The sequence below is a fragment of the Gobio gobio genome (assembly GCF_949357685.1).
Source record: "Gobio gobio genome assembly, chromosome: 14".
Classification (NCBI taxonomy): Eukaryota; Metazoa; Chordata; class Actinopteri; order Cypriniformes; family Gobionidae; genus Gobio; species Gobio gobio.
This window is the reverse complement of record NC_137107.1, coordinates 28,614,664-28,635,000: the sequence shown is the minus strand read 5'-3', so window position 1 is coordinate 28,635,000 and position 20,337 is coordinate 28,614,664. Positions and strand designations below refer to the sequence as shown.

General features: G+C 43.8%; 1 protein-coding gene across 7 annotated transcripts; it reads left to right on the top strand.

The window, feature by feature from the left end:
• Positions 1 to 106: 106 nt before the first annotated feature.
• On the top strand, positions 107 to 20,337 carry birc2 (baculoviral IAP repeat containing 2). 7 transcript variants are annotated; one of them, XM_079835404.1, is made up of 9 exons: positions 107 to 206; positions 14,098 to 15,679; positions 15,773 to 15,872; positions 15,952 to 16,030; positions 16,117 to 16,165; positions 18,323 to 18,565; positions 19,354 to 19,608; positions 19,858 to 19,899; positions 20,042 to 20,337. In XM_079835404.1, exons 2-9 carry the CDS (start codon positions 14,581 to 14,583, stop codon positions 20,233 to 20,235), a joined length of 2,061 nt encoding a protein of 686 aa, XP_079691530.1. In that variant the 5' UTR covers positions 107 to 206; positions 14,098 to 14,580; the 3' UTR covers positions 20,236 to 20,337. The 7 variants fall into 7 exon arrangements, with proteins under 7 accessions (XP_079691530.1, XP_079691532.1, XP_079691533.1 ...); XM_079835403.1 differs by lacking the exon at positions 107 to 206 and adding an exon at positions 9,764 to 9,987; XM_079835406.1 differs by lacking the exon at positions 18,323 to 18,565 and having other exon boundaries at positions 109 to 206.

Here is a 20,337-nt window from a genome sequence, read left to right as displayed (position 1 = left end):
TTCAAGAAAGACCGTGGGTTGCCTTTGGAAAGTACCATATTTTCCGAGCATTTCATTGGTACCACGCCCACCCACACTCATAACCACACTCACTTCCTTTTTGTTCGCTTCAACTTCTATAGGCCTACTTGTTGAATCCTCAATTCATGACTTCTGACTAACTTAGAGCAAGACTTCGCTGTTGATTCTTCTGCCTTCGTTTTCCGGTAAGTACGGTACTACTGACTGAGGCACTGTTTAGTGATGTTATGCGCTCAAAAGACAGACCATTCTGATTATGGTTATTGCAGTTGGAAATAGGATCGTATGGAATGAGTCTATTACAAATTAAGCAAGAAATATCACAGTTAGGGGAAAATATTTCACATTTTATGTTTTATTCATTTATTGTCAATCTTATTGAAGTAAATGTTCTTATTTCTTTCTGATTCTTTATGAAACTGGGTTGTGATTATTTTAAAAAATAATTTAGTTTGACATTGAGTTGACATTAGATTTACTACATTATAGTGATCAAATTTTAAGCTCCAAAAGAACAAAACATTTCAAGTTGTTCAAAATGTTCTCCTCCACCACAGAAGCTTATACATTGGTCTGTTATTCACACTTGAAACATAGCACACAAATGGTATAGGGACCACATATTTTTGGTGCTTTAGTACTTTCATTTGACCCTTAGAACGCATTTTATGCGTCATATGAAAGAAAAATAGCACCATCAGCCATTCTGCAAAACTTTTTTGTTCCACTGAAGAAAGCAGGTCTCTTGGGTATAGGCGGAGTTTCACTTTTGTGCTGGAAATTGAAAGGAATTGAATAATTAAAGGATTAAAAAGGAATAAATAAATAAGAATGGTAAAATAAGTTATAGGTCTAATTGTAGTAGGTGTAATCAATTGTGTAGAAGTAGGCCTAATCAATTTAAACTAATTGCAAATAATATTTTATTTTAAAAATGTGCACAAATTCACTCTTATTCGTATGTCTAATATGTAGAAAATGCAACTTTTTTTGCCTCATCACATTCATTAATTTTTAGAGTATTAGAGTATTTGCATCTCTAGATCGAATCTAGTCTATTACATTCTATGGCTGAAACATTTCTATCTAATACTTCTCTGACTTCTGTATCTACTTAAATCTTTTCACAAACTCTCATTGCGTTGTGACCTAGACTGTTAAAAAAAATAAAAAAAAGTCACTGTTGTGACAGTATGACGGTAAGATCTGCCTTCTTTGATTTGATTGGCCATCTCGATAATATTGACCGGGTGCTGTTAGACCACTGAGGTATAGCAGCCTAAAGGCCTGTACACACCGGGACGAATATCGCACACGCTTATCGCCAGCGTTTTTCGTGACGTTTTTCGGCGCGTCTTGAGTGTTCACACCCAAGCGATTTCCACTGGCGATGCGCCGAGTGAACGTGCACATTCAGTAGATGCGCTCCCGGTACACAAGATGGTGCTGTGGCACTTTAAGCTTCTGACACTCGCTTGTCACACAGAAGAAAAGGAGAGAGAGTATTTACGTGCTTGCCAAAACCACAGATATATTATGTCTATGGCAAAACCATTCACACACTTGTTGCTAACTGGCAAGCAGCATTAGCAGCCCATCTTCTTCTTTGTCTACTTACTACTTCTTCTTCGTATCAATGTGTGCTCGGCAAGACCGATTTTGTGCTTGAGCGCCACCAAGTCGTGTTTTACTGTCACTTCAGCAGCTCCAGGCATGTGAACAAAAGCGCTGATCTCATTGGTCGGCCAGTTTTTAACGCGCCGCGTCAAAATAAAAAAACGAACCCGAGGCGTTTTTTTTAAAATGACGCTTTTACGCCTGGCGTTTTACACGTCGGTGTGCACACCCACATTGGCACCCATTGTTTAGTCACGAGGCGTTAAACGTCGGCGATAAACGCGCGCGAAAAACGTCCCGGTGTGAACAGGCCTTAAAACATTAAAGCTGCACTATGTAACTTTTCCGTCCACTAGAGGTCGCCTATTCAAAACAAAGGCATAGTTTGATGACGCCAAGTTTGAGCGCAGAATCTTGGGACGTGGGCTGCGTCTGAAAACCTAGGCAGTGACTCGTAACCTCGCTGCCTTATCAGACAATGTCTTGTAAGGCAGCGTTTGTGCATGAAGGCACCTCACGAAACTGATTTCGGACAGACTTCTAAGGCAGTGTAACAGTTTAATGATCTACAGCCAAATAGAGAGAGCTTTGGTAGGAACTAAACAAATATTTAATTACTACATTAGTAATTTCTTGCTAGAAATGACATCAGAAGTAGAAAATGTTGGTAAAAAAGGTACGTTTACACAAACTGACCAGCAAACGCAACTTTCGGACGCCATCTTTTTTGCAGCTCAACTGTCACAGAAGGAAAGCACAGGATTGTGGGATATCAAAGGCAGCGAAGGATACAAATATGCTGCCTTCAAAAATCAATCAGATGAAGGTATCTCTGGACACAGGAAGTGAAGCTAACATTAGATTCGGACGTGCCTTGGTGCCTTTCCTGCCTTGAAATGTGTCCTCCGAAGGCAGCATTTTCCAGGTTTCGGACGCAGCCGTGGTCTCCACCTCACAGCCAGTAGAAAAGAATCGGGATAGGACTCGGGCAGAAATCATGGATGTGATTATTAATGTTACGGTAGTATGAAGCAGAAGCAGGAGCGATTGTTAAATAGAAGAGCGCAACACAAGCCTCGTGAGCAGCGGGGCCTTTATTATGACACAGTGGCCGACGCCATTTCTGCTTTTCCGGTCATGAGTATGAGGTAACGCAGCTCTGTTTATCATATCAGATACATCTGAGTGTGTTGAAAATGATGTTATGACGTTACTCTATGCGTTCTCTCAGCGGCTGCTATGACACTTGTTCACACTGCATTCAGAGTAAAGCGTTTCTGCAAAACAAAACCGGAAACCGAGGGTAACACTGATATGACGCCATTGACAGGCGACTCCCTCACACGTCTCGTTTCCTTGGTTAAAATCAGGGCTTAAAAACGGAAAAAAATATCAATCGGTTCACTCCGAGCAGAATCGATATTATAGCGTTTCCGTTTTTGCGTTCCTCATTAAAAATGACTGTTCCGAAAACGGTTTGATTTGAAAAAATACCGGTTAATAACGTTATTTTAATTTAGCCTATACTTTAAACAAATATGTATTATAGACTTATTTTCACTCAATAATAATATAACGCATGGTAATTAAACTTGAATATTTATTTCATAACATTTTTAAAACCACAACAGAAATACATGCATTAATTACAAAGCATAAACAGCGGACCTGTTTTGGAGCGTTAGACAATCGAAAGTGGCCCTCTTATGCCTAATTCTTTTCAGAAGAGTGATAACATTCTTTGTAAGGTTACATAACTTTTTTTCAACACGACTTGTTTTAAAAAATGTATAAATAAAGAATAAATAAACTGGGTAACCATTAATGCACCGTCAACTGGTAATTTCAAAGCAAACACTGCGCAACACGTCCTTGCATCACATAATCAAATTCAGTCAGCTAATAAAGCTTGATCATTTAATGCAATATACCATTTAATACGAAGCATCAGCCGTCTATATAGAAAACATTGACCTGTATTGGCAATCTGAAAGACTATAGGAAAAGTGTTTGATAGATGCTAGTAACCTACTTGGATAGGCTTAAACGAAATCCACAAACTAGCCTAAATCCGACTATTTGAGCTTAAAGTCCGTACTGCTTATTTAAACGTTCGAAAAGAATGTCCTCCAATACTCTGCACATTCATAGTAGACCTCAGCGGGGAAAGAAATGTACTTGAGGCATGAAAATGTGCGCTCTGCACTGAGGGTAGATTCATAGATGACTGGTGCGCGGGCATTTCACTCACGCTTGATCCGTTAACGTCACATGCTGTAGCTACTCTATTCATGATTGGTCACTGCCAAATAAAAATATTAAAGAGAACGATAAAATAACGTTATTAACCGGTTATTGGTCATTTCAAATTAACGTTTCTGTTCAGAACGATTCAAATTGATTTTGATTTCGTTTTCGTTTTTGTTCCTCTTAAAATTTTGTTTGTTTCCGGTTTTCGGTTTCGTTCCTTGAACCGGTTCAGAGCCCTGGTTAAAATAGCAATTTCTCACGATTTACAAATAGTTGGAAACATTTGGGATATTGTAATATTTGGGATATTGTTTGGGATATTGTCAGGGAACGAGGAATGAGAACAGGGAACGAGCGCTGCGTCTAGCTGACGCTATGGGGAACGCCCTCAGCGTGACTGGTGTCTGAAGCTACTATCGAATCACGGCAAAGTCTTTGACCGACGTCAGCCCATGACGTAATCATCATGCGACCCGGAAGTATATAAGGGCGCTGTGCCAACACAGATACATCTCTTTCGTCTGAAGGGACTGTATGGCAGATAGGCCCTGAAGTATGGCAACGTGACGCAGTGCTCGTTCCCTGTTCTCAGGGAACAGAGGTTACATACGTAACCTGAGACGTTCCCTTTCGAAAGGGAACTCTCGCTGCGTCTAGCTGACGCTATGGGGAACGATATACCAACGCCGCCATGCTGAGGGGAGTGTCTGCCTATTGTCAGTGACAACTGTCAACACAAGTAATTCCACTGAAAAACCTGAGCGACTCCCCCTCAGGTCACACTGGGCTGACAGCGACAGCACTCCCTACGGTCATAGCCCAAGCTATGCAACTAAACGGAACCAATCAATTATCCCGAGTGCCACCAGGGAGGCTTGACCTGGTGCCCTAAGTGTATGGACACTTCGGTTTAGCCAACCCTGTCTGTTCAGAAACAGAGCCTCTGGATGGTGCCCAGGGGGCATCCAAACTAAGGGACTGAAAACTGGCAGTCCTACTTAGCCCGGAACTCAGAGACGGGTTATCCTAGAGAGCAATACTCAGCGTAGCGCTTTACAACCCTTGCTAGCGAGGGGAGTCTGCCTGCTCAAATCAATGATCTACCAGGTGCTTGTGTTTCAAAGCAGTAGGGAGGCCGGAAAGGCCTACGGTCTGATCTAACAGGGAGGCCTCATGAGAGGCCTACGACCATCTGACCAGGCTCAGGCGGCTGAGTGCTCATCGACGACCCTCATTGAGGGGAGCAGCTGAACCTGCCTGGCGGGTAACCTCCAGCTGTAGGCCCAACTACCACAAGTTCTAACACAGAGAACTGGTAACCAAGAAGTGCCTAACTTGGGAACTTCGCCTTCAAGGAGGCCCCGTGGGCCTACTACCTGATAGCGGGTTTTCCAGGGAGGCCTATAGAGGCCTACTACCTAACAGCACGCCCTGCTTGCAACCCGAGCATCCTGGCTCGGGAATCCACCCTCAGGGAGGCCTAGTGATCCCTACTACTTGACAGCAATATATGCCAATTTTCAGAGCGTTCAAGCTCACCTCGATGGAGGCCTAGAGAGGCCTACCACCTGCCAGCGAAGCATGCTAACTGCTGAGGTTACGTCTTGTTTTCTCAAGGAGGCCTAATGGAGGCCTACTACTTGACAGTCAAGCTACGCAGGCTAGCCGAGCATCCTGATTCAGGAACTCGCCCTCAAGGGAGGCCTATTGAGGCCTACTACCTGATAACCAGCCTTTAGGGAGGCCTGGAGAGGCCTGCTACCTGTTTGCGCCTCGTGCTAACTGTTTCTTCAAGTGACTGGGTCCCAGGAATGCCTTAGGGAGGCCTGATGAGGCCTACTACCTGCCTCTGGGAGTGACCACAACCTGGGAGCTCACCCTCAGGGAGGCCTAGTAAGGCCTTACAACTAACAGCAGGCCTTCAGGGAGGCCTGATGAGGCCTACAACCTGATAGCCGGCAGGCTAGCTGTTCCGATGTGAACATCGGTACTTACCTCCAGTGAGGCCTGGTCGAGGCCTTCCAACTGATAATGCGCCTTGTTCAAGAGGCCTACTGAGGCCTTACAATTGACAGCCGACCTTCAGGAGAGCGTAATGGCCCTTTTTAACCTGATAGCCAGCTAGGCTAGCACTACCTTGATGCCAAAGCATCGGCACCTGCCTTCAGGGAGGCCTGATAAGGCCTACCACCTGATAGCTGACCGTTAGGGAGGCTTAGTTCGTGGCCTATACCCTGATAGCCAGCCGGGCTATTTCTGCCCGATGCCCCGCATCGAAACTTGCCCTCCCAGGAGGCCTGGTGAGGCCTACCTGATAGCAAGTCATGCTAGCTGCCCGGGAAACCTCCTCCGGAAGCTCACTCTCAAAAAGAAGCCTGATGAGGCCTTCTATCTGATCGCAAGCCTACTAGGGAGGCCTAATGAGGCCTACCACCTGCTAGCACTAACTCAACTGTGCTAACCGTCAAGCGACTGAGACTCAGAGCACTCCTCCAGCGAGCCCTTACTTTAGAGGCCTGCCAACTGGGAACAAACATTTGCACAATGTGAGAGTAACATTAGACCCTAGGGCTCGTCTCCATGGAGGCCTGCTGAGGCCTACCACCTGATAGCCCGTCAGGCTAGCCATACCGATGCCACCCATCGGCCCTGGCCCTCAAGGAGGCCTAATGAGGCCTACTACCTGATAGCAAGCCCCGCTAGCTCCCTGAGTACCTGATTCAGGAACGCGTTTCCAGGGAGGCCTGGTGAGGCCTACCACCTGGTAGCAAGCTCATCCTGACTGCTACGAAAACCTTGACAGTTAGACCACAGGCTGACTAATAGCTACCCATTGCCCTGCTATGGGGACCCGTTCCCAGGGAGGCATGTAAAGCCTACAAGCTGTACGAGTCTTGCAATAGACGAGAAGTAACTGCCAGAAAGAAAAGCTGGCTGCTACTTAAACCAACGACTCTCAATGAGAGGAGGCTAACATATGCAGGGATGGTACAACAGGCTCAGATTCACGTAGTGAACAGCCAAAGGTGACGGTGCCTCAGCAACGCGCCTCCGTCATCCACATCCCAACTGACGCCACAGCGCTCAGTCTCTCTAAAAACTCTAACAGAGACAAACTAATCCAACCTGCAGTGGCTTAGGGACACCAAAGACACATAGTAACCCTAAGCGGTAGACAAACACTCCATTCTCCCAGAAGGCTGATAACCGACATTTCAAAGAAAAGAGCGGCGGCCTACACACCACTCTCAATATGAGAGGAGGCCCTCCTCTGATAACCATGCGCGGTGGCCTACCTAGCGCCATCTTGACCGCCCAGGGAAAGCCAACACACGCTCACCTACACAGCCCAGAGCCTGCCGCTGTGCTAAGCCACTTACTACAGGGGAACTACAGTTCTCTCTGGCATAAATACCCAAACTCTATACAGGTACCGGGGGTCTGTAAGAAATACATATTTTAGTGTTATACACAAAAAATGACCACTCTCACCTGCGGCACGTCGAGCGAAGACTCACTGTGCAGTTCTCACCGCCATGTTCTACCGCCCTTGCATGCCTGAAAGCGGCGTTCTCACTGAGCAAGTCCGGGCGGGCCGTCAGAACATAGTTCTACTCATCATGGGCCCGCCTCAGGCCTGATGTAAGAAGCGCCTGGGAAAAAGTCATTAAAAGACATTAAAAAGAAAAAAGGAGAGGGCTAGGATATAACCGCCCTCAAGGGAAGTGATCCATCACCAACGCAGAGTGCGTTTGTCCTGGATCACCTCCCTCAGGTCCTTTTTCCCGCGGAACTCCCGTCTCCTCTGTGCCCTACTCCTCCACCGGGGGGGGGGGGGTGGGGGGGGGCACGAGAGGAGACGCTAACCCTCTGGTCCTGCCTACGGCCCTCAGACCATGAAGGACCAGGTCCCGTCTGCCTGGGTGGGGGCGCGGATCTCAGCGGTATGCACGTTCTAAATGCCGCTGAGCGCGCCTTCGCCTCCCTGAACTTTCCAACCACCGCCTCTACGGAGGTGCCGAAAAGTTCAGTCTGCAAAAACGGCGAATCGAGGAGAAAGCCCTTCTCTTTCTCCCCAATATCGGCCAGGCTCAGCCACAGGTGCCTCTCCGTAACCACCATAGCCGCCATTGAGCGGCCGATAGCAGCAGCAGTCTGCTTGGTGGCCCGGAGAGCCAGGTCTGTGGTGCGGCGCAGCTCAGCAACCGCCTCAGGGGACAGCCCGGCCCCCTGGTCGAGATCCTCCAGCAGGTCCGCCTGGTACGCCTGCAACACCGCCATCGTGTGCAGGGTCGCACCAGCCTGACCTGCTGCCGCGTGCGCACTGCCTTTTAACCGCAAGATTGTTTTCAGCGGTTTGGATGGCAGAGATGGAGCTCTCAGAGTCGATGCCTGCCCAGAAACGAGATAGTTCGCGAACGTCTCGTCTATGGGAGGCATCGACTCATACCCGTGCTTACCCATTCCCTCGACATCAGCGAAGCTTGCCCGCTGATGTCGGTGAATGCGGGCAGACAACGGGTTCTTCCATGCCGCCCGGACCTCAGTATGCAGGTCTGGGAGGAATGGAAGGCTCGTCTGGGGTGCTGGCCTATGACCGGGGAGAAATCGATCGTCGAGCCTTCCACGAGCGACTTCTCCCCCAGCGCGCCGCCAGGGCAGCCTCAGCCTGTCCGTGGCGCGCTCCATAGCGTCCAGCAGCTCGGCGTACGCGGGACAGGGTGGCTGAGAGGGTCCAGGCTGGTCCTGGTCGCTGTTACCATCCTCCTCAGCCATCTCCTGCCCGTCCCGAAGAGCACCCGCTGCAGAGCTCGGCGGAGAACTCTCGTTCTCCACGTCGACCTGCAGGTCGCTCTCGTCAGCCGCCAGATCGTCTGAGAGAACCACACCCTTCTCCAGACGATCAGCAAGTTCCATCTGGGAGCCCCACGACGTGCGCCGCCGCTCCGCCTCAGCGCAAGCGGGACTCACATCGGCAGCCCCAGATGTTGTGCCCTCTTCCCTCGGGAAAAGGGCCAGACGAGAACGGAGCGTGTGTGTGTCTTCCGGTGTCAGAAACCTCTGACACGGGTCGGCACACTTCCTAAAGCACTGCTTTGTCTTCTCTGTGCGTTTCATTCTCTCTATTTTCTCTTTTTTGACCAGATCCACAGATACCGCTTCAAACAGACAGTCCCTGAAGACGAAAAAGTGTTGTAAAAAGACGAAATGTATCTGCGTTGGCACAGCGCCCTTATATACTTCCGGGTCGCATGATGATGACGTCATGGGCTGACGTCGGTCAAAGACTTTGCCGTGATTCGATAGTAGCTTCAGACACCAGTCAGGCTGAGGGTGTTCCCCATAGCGTCAGCAAGACGCAGCGAGAGTTCCCTTTCGAAAGTGAATGTATAACACTGGCCTAGTGGTTTTTGGATATTTTACTGATTTTTTTTTTACACAGTGCACCTTTAATCAGCCTAAATTTTTTAAATGTGTTGTCTTACTAAAAATAATCAGCTTTACTCATTCTTCACTGAAATGATAAGACAAATAAAATGATAAAATATAAATTATATAATTGTTTTTATTCATAGCTCAGACAAAATCATTGGCTCTGGTCTGGGGGGCAGTGCCCAGAGACGTTACTGTAATTTCTTTCTTTTATTGGAATCTAATAGCTGTCTTTCTGAAATAAAACACACAAATGCAGCTGACTTTTTTTTTTACAAGCATCATTCAAACTGAGACAGCCCCCCCCCCCCTCTCTCTCTCTCTCTCTCTCTCTCTCTCTCTCTCTCTCTCTCTCTCTCTCTCTCTCTCTCTCTCTCTCTCTCTCTCTCTCGCTCTCTCTCTCACACACATACACACACACACACACACACTGCTACTGACAAAAATTACAACAGAACATCCCATTATGTAGAAACCTGAAGATCACTTCCACACCACAATAACATAAAGTACCAGTTTAAGAAATATTTATAATGACATCTGTAAACACTTTAAATTCGTGACGGTTGCCGTGTGACGTAATTTCCGGCTTTCGCCCGCTGTACAGAACAGAAGAAAGGACATTTTGTGGTGTTGAACAAAATCCCATTTTTGTTCTTAGCATAGGTGAGTCGGTATTTTTTTTTAACTCTCCGTTTGCCAAAATCAAGATCGGATTACCATAGTCGTGTTGTAGGTGTTGTTTTTGTCCTATAAATAGAAAAACTGGTATGGTATTACAACCCAACTCTGTGGGGGGAAATGGCTGCGTTACGGAAAGAGACGACTTGCTTCCGTGAAAGCATGCACAGGATTTCACCGTGTTTACCACGTATGGGTCAGAAACAAGTGATCTTTTTGTAGGTGGAATGAGTCGCATCACAACGAGTCACAAGTTCGTTTTGAGTCAAAAGACCATAAATATCAGAACAAAGGGTGGAAACTCGATTACCAACGAAATGACGATTGTCTGAATCATCATCATCCAATGGAAATGCTTCACATAACGAAGTCTGGTTTTGTTTTGTTTGCATTAAGATAAAACCTTAAAGTCTTCATGAAATGATGATGGTTTTAAAAGTTGAATTCAGAGAATGAAAAATGTAAAGGACTCAACTTTACTGAGAGTAAAGTCTACTTGTAATCTGTTAATAATTCGTTGGAGGAACCAGGGAGTGACAGTTGCAGAAAATTCTAAAAAAAAAAAAAAAAAACACGCCTTGTTCCACGTGAAGAAACGTGACGAAACAAGCGTGGCGTCATTGACAAACAATTTTTTAGAAGTAAATTATTTTGTTTTATGCATGAAATGTTTGTAAGACTAACTAATTTTGCTTTTATCAAATGAAGTATTAATCTAATGAAGTATGAAATATCAACCATTAGCAAAACATAAAATGAATTATACAATCAGATTAATTGACTCATAGTAATTATAGAGAGGGAGGTGGGGCATCCCTGTGCCCCCCTCTGGACCGAGGGAGAAGGACCACTGCTGCTTCTGCTACTGATTACTTTTAGACAGAAAAGCTGCCCATAACTGCTGGTCTAGAATCTGTTTTCTTCGTAATAATAGCATATTATTAGCGAAAAAGAGTTGGCAAAATATCCAATGGGTATCTATTTGCGCTCGTCAGATGTTTTAATTTCCAACGTGTTTTCGCTTCGGTGAGTAATGTAGCCAATCACAGACATTTTTGTTGATTTTTTTGAATGCAATGGCCAATCACAGGTGTTAAAGTTAGAATCCACCCACCTCTCAGTTTTTTCGTCCAGTGCTGAGTTCTGCATGCGCACAAATCCTCTCTAACAAAGTGTAGACATCTAAATAAGAGATTAATTGTGTTGTCAGCTTCACTGATTAATATAACGGAACTTTGTGAAATTGCGTTCACTGAATGAGTGACAGCTTTTAGTGATTATAAAGGGAGAATTTGAATAAGACTTTTGTAAAAAGTAAAAAAAACTTTTGAACTTTCCCTTTTGAAATTGTGATGACTGACAGTGATTAATATTTGTGTGTCGAAATCAGGCTCATATAAATGTCAGGAAAACGATTCCTGGATGCATGTCGATATCTATTGATCACTGGATCTTTGGTAAGTTGTAAGGAATACTATATCGAGTCCAACCTTTAGCTGATAACCGATTTGTTTTACTTGCGTTTCCCCCTATTAAATCCAGTCATGCAGCAGCTCTTCTGCCACTCAGTCTCGGCTGAGGGGGCGTGTTCCGGCAAGAAAGTGACATCAATGCTATAGCTTAAAACCTACCCCTACCCCCAAACCTTACCCTAAACCTACCCTTCCATAAAATAAAATGCAGCCATGGTACGGCCGCGAAGATCCGCGACTATTACGCAGGAATGAGAAAGTAGTTCCTGGCCATATAGGTGTAGAAAATCGCAAATTTTCATTTTCAGTTGGTCTTAGCACACGATGTAACTGTAGAAGAGTCAAGTTTTAAATAGGAAAATGTTGAAAGAGTCTTTGGTCATTTTTTGAATGAGATGCTACTGGACTGATCAGAATCAATGATGTATGCTAAGCTATGCTAAAAGTGCTACCGCCAGATACAAAGATCGGCTGAATGGATTCAAAAACGGTAAAACTCAACTATTTAACTCTAGGGGACTTGTAAAATGAGCCTATTTTCAAAAAAAGTGGAGTGTTCCTTTAAGCCTCAGTTATACTCCAATCTGGACGCATACACGGACAGCACAGACGCTGTCCTCTTGTATTTATACCACTGAAAGTGTATGCTGGGGTAAGCTCGGCGGACGACGTGTTCCACACATGTGCAGTGGATCCACAAATTATTGCACATCTGGCTGACGGATTGTAGAGGTGCGGATAGTGACGGACATCTTCACAAAGGCTCTCTTCAAATTTGAAATCGGAGTAGTTTTTCCAGCACATGCTTTTGTAACCTAGTGACCGCACGTATTTGTCCATGCGGTCACAAAAAATGGGAGGCATGCGGCTGTATGCAAAGATCCTCTGCGTACACCCTCCGATGACGATTTGTACGTCTTGCACTATATTTATGGCACCTTGTGAAATGTTATATGATCTGTATGCCTTATCACTAGGTGGTGATAGTGAAGTACTAGTGATGACATCAGTGAATTCAGAGGGAGGGGCTCTGACACCACAAATGGTTGTTTCATTATAGAGGGCGTAACTTGTAGTGGCGGGGTCTGTAGTACTGCAGAATGCAGTCGGACACACTTGGAGATTCTCTGCCATTTACTGCAATGATAAATCCAGCAGGGGCCAGTTGCATACACATAGCCATGAAGTAAAGGGTATGTTTACACAACACCGTATTCAACTGAAAAGTTTTTGTGTTTTGGGGGCCTGAAAACGCAAGGTTTTGAAAACAATGCCTTTACCATCTCCGTGTAAATACAAAAAGATGAATTTGTGAAAACGGTGACATGCGCATGTGTGTTACATGTACTTTGTTTCTTGACAAAGTGATATTGCCAACTACTGGCCTGGCATGCATAATACATTTTCGCAGATCAGTGTAAATGAGGATGGTTTTGACAATGTTGTTGTCTGTTTTTAGTTTGTTGTTTTCGTGTAAACATACCCTAAGACTGTGTCTTAAGAAATAGTCTGGCCAATTAGCAATTAGTTAGGGCTAATCCTTCTTACTTTAAGGATTTAAATTAGACCAATGTACCTTTTATGTAGCTTTAAAAAAAAAAAGGTAAAAAAATTAGGAAAGACTTAGTCCACACGGTATACATTAAAATACATTAAAGCTGTATACATTAAAATTTTGTACCGTATCAGCGTTTCGTCCACACGGATCCGGCGTTTTGGGAGCATGATCCGTATATTTTGTGAAACGGTGATGTCATCACACCACGTCCTGCGCGGGGCGAGACTAGAAGGGATACAACTACAGGCACTGGGCATGCGCACATCAATATTTCGTCATTTAATTACTGTATTTGCATTATTGTAAGGGTAGGTTTAGGGTTGGGGTAGGTGTAGGAGTTAATAAAACACATCTGGTAAGTAGCAAATGTATTTATTGTTATTTTATTGTGACATTTTGCCTCACTTCTGGCCATTGCTGTACCTCTTCTAGCCACAACTCTTCTCAGTTTTTAGTGTATTTCTGTGGCAGAATTACAGCGCCACCTATTGGTCTGGCGTGTATACTACATCGTTTTGTGCCGTTTTCAATGCTCTCGTGTGTACAATGATATTTCTTGAAACGAGGGGAAAAAAAGATTGGATAGGGAAAGCTCTGGCTTCGTGTGGACCGGGCCTAACTTGTAAGACTAGTCTTAGCAGTTTATGCATCTGGCCACAGGGGACTTCAACCTTGATAGATTCAAAGAGAGAGAGTAGGGAGTCTCTGGCATTGTATAAAACTGAGAATTGCATTTAATATGTGTATAATCATTCAATTACATATATTTTTACATTTACATTATGAAGCTTTAATTGCCAAGCTATTAATAAAATAAATACAATGTCATGTTTGTTTGTTTATTTATAATAATTGTTAATTATTTTTTACGTTATAAGTTCAATATTAAAATAATGTTAATGTTAATTGTATGTTTCATTCTGACTGAACTCGTTTATTATTACATTTTCATTCATGATTTGTGGAGTCCTGCTGAAAACCCCTGATACAAAAGTTTGACTCTACCTTTCATGCCTTTTGGGAAATTTAAGACATTAATTTAGACCTGTTCTGTGTTATTTTCAGGTTCCTGCATCATAGAGGGAGGAAGCACATACTTTCTACATCAACCTTTTATTTGTTCAGTTGTTCATTACATTTTTTAAATAAGATTGTGTTCTGTCATGGACGACTAGACACCAGTCATGGGATATCCAGCAGAGAGAAAGGCTTGAATGGGCATACCCTGTGGTCACATTTTTAAGTTCGATTTTTTATTAACCATATGTTACGGTCCAAAGAAACCAGAATTTTTCATTTAAAAATGTGTTTTGTTCAGTGTAGCTTTGGTATATTTCCTAGTGATCCAGGATGAGTTTCAAGAGCTGCCGTGGAGGGATCTTGTCGTGGAGGGACCTCATCTTGTTCATCTAACCAAGCTGTTTGTTTGATACGCTGACTTGTGTTATGCATCGTGTTATGCTCATGGAGCTTTAGTTCAAGGCATGTGTCACCAGTTTTGTGAAGAAAAAAAGGTTTTGACCATGTGGTGTAATACAGTCATTTTGTATGGACGTGATTGATAAGGGGGAATTTGGATTTTTTATATTTCGTAAGGGGTTAGATGTTTGTGCAATCTTGTTTGTCTTGCTCACACAGTTCATTTTCACAGTTCACACACACAGGGTATTACAATCAAGCCTTTCTCTCTGCTGGACATCCCTTCCTCCTCTTCTTTTTCAAATGGAAATTCTACAAAATAGTGCTTTCCTGCGCGGTTTGTGTCGCAATAGCGCCCCTGCGGATTTACAGTATGATAATTCCTCTGAACTCTTTCGTATATCAACGTATGCCAAGTTCCCCACCACTGCGGCAGTGACAGAGAGGAGTCTTGCGCGAGCAGGGTTTTATTACACCGGAGTGGGCGATCGTGTCCAGTGTTTCCGCTGCAATGTGACGGCTGACAACTGGCAGTCCGGCGACTGCCCTGCCGAGCGCCACAAACAGCTGTCTCCCAACTGCAGCTTCATCCAGAGTTTACCAGCCACCGCAAACCTCCTGTCGTCCTCTCACTCTGCCTTTTCCCCGCTTCGCAATGTAGCCATCCTACAGTTGTCCGCCCCTGCGACCGCAGTAACGTCGACCACCACGGCATCTGTTTCAGGCCAAACGGAGGAGCAGGTGGGTTACTTAAACATGGGATTCAGCAACCTGGCCCCCTCCAGTCCCATTTCCTCCCGTGGAGTGGAGGATATGTCTCATCAGCGACCGCCGGCTTGTCACAATCCTGGTATGCGTCGGGAACAGGAACGCCTTGACTCCTTTCAGAATTGGACTCTTGCTACAGTAACTCCAGCCGAGCTTGCCAAAGCAGGTTTCTACTACCTTGGCCAGGGCGACAGGGTGGCTTGCTTCAGTTGTGGAGGCCAGCTTAGCAACTGGGAACCGGGAGATCGGGCAGTATCGGAGCACCAGAGGCATTATCCCAACTGCCGCTTCGTTCGAGGCGACCGTGCTGATAATGTACCATTATCTGGTGGCGGCCTTTCCAATGTATCCAACTCGGCAATGCAACAGTGTGAAGAAAGGTTGCTTACGTTTGTCAACTGGCCCTCAAGAATACCTGTTCGACCAGACCAATTGGCTAAAGCTGGTTTTTACTATGTTGGTAAGATCCTTGGTCATATTAATAAACTCATTCAAGGTCTAACTTTAGTGCTGACATGCTCACCATTATTTCCATTTCTATTTGTATTGGTAGGTCGTAATGATGACGTGAAGTGTTTTTGTTGTGATGGTGGACTCAGATGTTGGGAGTCTGGTGATGATCCATGGGTAGAACACGCTAAGTGGTTTCCAAGGTAAATAAAAGGCTTTTGGAGTCGTTTTACTGTCCCATGATTGCATTATGTGAATATTAATTGTGCATTAATGCACTAGATGTGAATACCTGTTGCAAGAAAAGGGCCAAGAGTTTGTTCATCAGATTCAAGCAAGATTTCCAAGACTTTTTGAACAGGTATGCGAGAAATTCCGGTGTCATTTGTTCTTTAAACAATGTGTTGCAAACTGATGGATATCTTATCTAGTTCACATGTCTTACAGCTCTTGACTAATGGAGACAGCAACTCAAGAGAATTTGTCGATCCACCTGGTGAGTTGTTCCCTTTTGATACTGTCAGTTTCCTGATGGGGAAGCTCAGTTTTCTCTGAAAAGTGCAAAATTAAGCCAAATTTCATTGACGAGTTATTTTAACTGCCTGTGAACTTTAATAATATTAATATTGATATAATAGTATGAAAATATTAATTTTAAAATCTGTTCATCTTAAAGGAACACATCTTTAAAATACACTTTTTGAGAATAAGCTCAGGAACTATGCTCTCATTCCTGCGTAATAATCAAGGAATCAAGGCAAACACAAAGTTCCTTGATTATTACCATAGACTGTAAAACAAATATGGACGTAGTGTCCGTGACGTCACCCATAGGATTCTGAAGAGTAGTTTTGAAGCGTAAAGTAGGGACGAGCTGGCCGTTGCCATCTTGGCAGCACGTCATCGCACGTCACTCCTGGATAACAGAAAATGGGCAAACAGGCAGGACGTGAGTGGAGCTGAGGTGACGCGATGACTAACAGACAGCAGATAAATGCCTATCCACCTGTCACTCAAAGTGGCCACGCCCTTAATTATGCAGAACTTTAAGGCTTATATAATGGAAATGAATGAGTTATAAAAAAAAATCACCCCCCTCACAGTTGTCATGAAGGGCAAAATTAGCTATATAGACCAAAACCACAATTTGTACCAGGCTGTAAACCTTTTCTGTCTGTTTTTTTCTGCTGTGAAGTTGGGCATTTTAACATGGAGCTCAATGAGATTCTGCTCCCTTCTGGAGCCTGTCCCTAGCGGCCAGTTGATAAATTGAAGTTTAACCTCTTAACCTGTGCCCCTATTTTTGAGAATATTCTGAAAACGACATACCCAAATGAAAATGTCTGCAGCTCTATTCATAAATCTGGTTTTATTTTAAACTAGACACTTGAAATGTTGCTACCCAAGAGTCATAATAACTCAAAGTAATATGGGAACAGAGTAATAAACTGTACATATAAAGATACATGTAAGTGAATCAGGTCTTTTTTTTCTTTTTTCACTGATACTCTCAAAAATGTAGCTTCTGTAAGCTTTTATGTCAAGAAAAGACTAGGCGTCCTTTCAAAAAGGCCATTTATTTCAGAACATTTGTAATCGTAAAGAGTATTTTTTCATTCAAATAAATCTGCAATAAACTGCTAATTATAATGGATGTACAGTTACTGAAAAACTAAATCAACTATTTATAGAATTAAAAAAACTCATTTAGTTGATAAGAAGTGTCAGTCATAGAGTCAGCGCGCTCCACTGCGTGTTTGCCCAAAGCTGCCAGGCATGCGCCGCTGTCATGGAGACGGTGAGCAAGAGTAATATTCACCAATACTGCTTACATAAACTGCACAAGATAATGCCTTTTGATTGGTTAGTACGTCCATCAATCAAACCTTTGTTGGCAAGGCATTAGCTAGGCACAGAGTGCCTTTATCCAACGAAAACCATGGGCGCATTGATTGACCGTTCACCAAGCCTGTAAGGCACTTCCTCTATATGATGCATCACAGTCTCTGATTGAAGGAGAGAGACGAGGGAGGATTCATATTACGGGGAAGAGACTATTCTTGCAGGGGGAGTTTGCCAGAAACGGATTAGAATCGATATTTCATTGAAAATGGACATGTTTGATTACTCTAACTCAAAACTCTCATGCAAACATTTTGAAGATTGGCCCCGTACACGGAGATGTATGCTGGCATTTATTGGTTTCGTCCGATCTGAACAACAGGAGATGAAAGTTGAGTAATGCGTGTATTATGTTAATGTTTACATAGCCGGTCCTCTAGCATTTAATTTAAGTCACTTCCGTATTGGCTTCAAGAGAAACTGCGGGAGGTTGCCGCTTGATTATTACGCAGGAATGAGAGTATAGATCCTAGCCATATCAGTCTAGAAAATCACAATTTATTTTCCGTCAGTCTTATGAAAAATATAAAAAATCTTTGTCATTTTTGAGTGAGATGCTAATGGTCTAATCAGATTCAATGATTTATGCTAAGCTATGCTAAAAGTTTGACCGCCAAATCTGGAGATCGGCTGAATGGATTCGAAAAACTCAACTGTTTAACTCTTGGAAAATGATGCTATTTTTTAAAAAAAAGTGGAGTGTTCCTTTAATTGAATTACTTTTTTTTTTTTTTTTTAAACCCATGTGTAGTTGTACACCTGGGTCCTGGAGAAGACCGTTCAGAAGATGCAGTGATGATGAATAATCCTGTGGTGAAGTCGGCTTTAGAGATGGGATTTGAGCGTGGCCTGGTGAAGCAAACAGTCCAGAGCAAAATTCTTGCAAGTGGAGAGAATTACAAAACCGTTCAAGAATTGGTATCTGATTTACTAAGTGCAGAAGATGAGAAGAGAGAGGAGGAGCGCGAGCTTCTTGCTGAGGAGATGGCATCAGGTATTTCTACAGAATAAAGCCGTGTTTCCACCGCAAGAACTTTCCCCAGGAACTAGGAACTTTGGGGTGGTACTCTGTGTGTTTCGACCGCAGGAACCAGGGTCTAAATGAAGTTCCGGGTAAATATTTCCCCCTCCGATAGTCCCTGCTCGCGAGGTAGTACTTTTTCAGGAACTTTCAGGGGTGGAACTGTGCGCTGAACATGCTGATTGGTTGAGCTCACGCAGCATTTTATTTCAACCAGCATTTTTAAAAGTCTTTTGCGAGGTTCGTATTCGTTCTGCGTTCAGTAAATATCAGTCTTGCTCTTTCTGTCCAATGGCACGCGTTCATCTCGCCTTCTCACCGTCAATGTCCATAAAAGCTGATAACATGTGTTGTCTTATTTTAAATCTAGCTTTATAAGCAGAATACGCTTTAGTATCAGTGCTTGTCTCTTTTCTGCCATTTTGTTAATTAGCTCTTTAGTAAACCAATACATAACTAGCAAAAGCAGCGCTGCTTGAATCTCCTGCATACAGTGTCGCACAAAAATGATTACTGTCCGTCGCTGACTGGGAGGAGCAGTAGCGCGCAGTCCTACATCACCGGACTAATTTGCCTAATCTTCACGGTACTTTAGACCGCAGTGGAAATACAGACAGTAGCAGGTCTGGGGGCAGAAAAGTTCCTGGTACAAATTGTAATTGTTGATCCGGGTAATTTCGGTGGAAATGGGGCTTAAGATTGCGTCTCATGACTCAAATGTTTGACTCGGTTGCATCTAACTCTGTCCTATTTCTTTACAGATGGTTTTACTTTTCTTAAGAAACATCATGCTGCCTTGTCACAGCGTCTAAAAAGTGTGCAGAGCTTAATGGACCATCTTCTAGAGGAGAACGTCATCTCACAGAAAGAGTATGACACTATTCGTAACTGCACTTCAGTCAAGCAGCAGACAGGGCAGCTCATTGATTTAGTCCTGACGAAAGGAAATGCAGCAGCAGAGGTTTTCCGCAACTGGATCAAGAAGAATGATGTGTACCTGCTGAGAGAACTGATGGGTATGCAATATTTGAATCAGATATGAGGAAAAAGTGTCTGAATTTTCATTGTTACATGTTGTTAGTCTGTGTCAGTGTGAAACTGCACGGCCAGTAGATAGGAACACTTGAATCACTTAAAAAAAAAAGAGAGAAAAGGTGATGCCTTTCATAAAGATCCTAAAATGAGCAGGGACAAATCCACATCAAACCTATCACTACATAATATTGACAACCAATTTTTATTTTTTGTTCTTACTGCAATTTCAGCCCAGACAAATGAAGCTGCATCACCGAGTCAAGATCTTTCAGGTATATTCAAACATGAGAAAAGGTTTTCTTTTGATTTTGCCCCTTTTTTATCTCTAGCCATCACACTAAGAGAATCAGTTAGATCCCACTCTGAAACCGAGAGTTTGTTTAAAGCAATTAACAGTGTCCATCATATTCACAGACTTGCCTATGGAGGAACAGTTGAGAAGACTTCAAGAGGAGCGCACTTGCAAAGTTTGCATGGACAAGGAAGTCAACATTGTCTTCATCCCCTGTGGTCACCTAGTGGTGTGCAAAGAGTGCGCGCCTTCTCTGCGCAAGTGCCCCATATGTAGAGGATTGGTCAAAGGCACTGTCCGTACTTTCCTATCATAAAATGAAGAAATCCTACAACAATGTGGATTTGCAAAAAAAAGAGGTAAATTCAACCACCTTAACTTGTTTTTGAAATGAATAAAAACAATGAAACTGAACAAA

Coding starts and splice junctions, on each gene's coding strand:
- birc2 (XM_079835404.1), top strand. CDS start 14,581: ATGGACGTGATTGATAAGGGGGAATTTGGATTTTTTATATTTCGTAAG. Junction 16,031..16,116: donor TTCCAAGACTTTTTGAACAG/GTATGCGAGAAA, acceptor CATGTCTTACAG/CTCTTGACTAATGGAGACAG. Junction 19,900..20,041: donor ACCGAGTCAAGATCTTTCAG/GTATATTCAAAC, acceptor TCATATTCACAG/ACTTGCCTATGGAGGAACAG.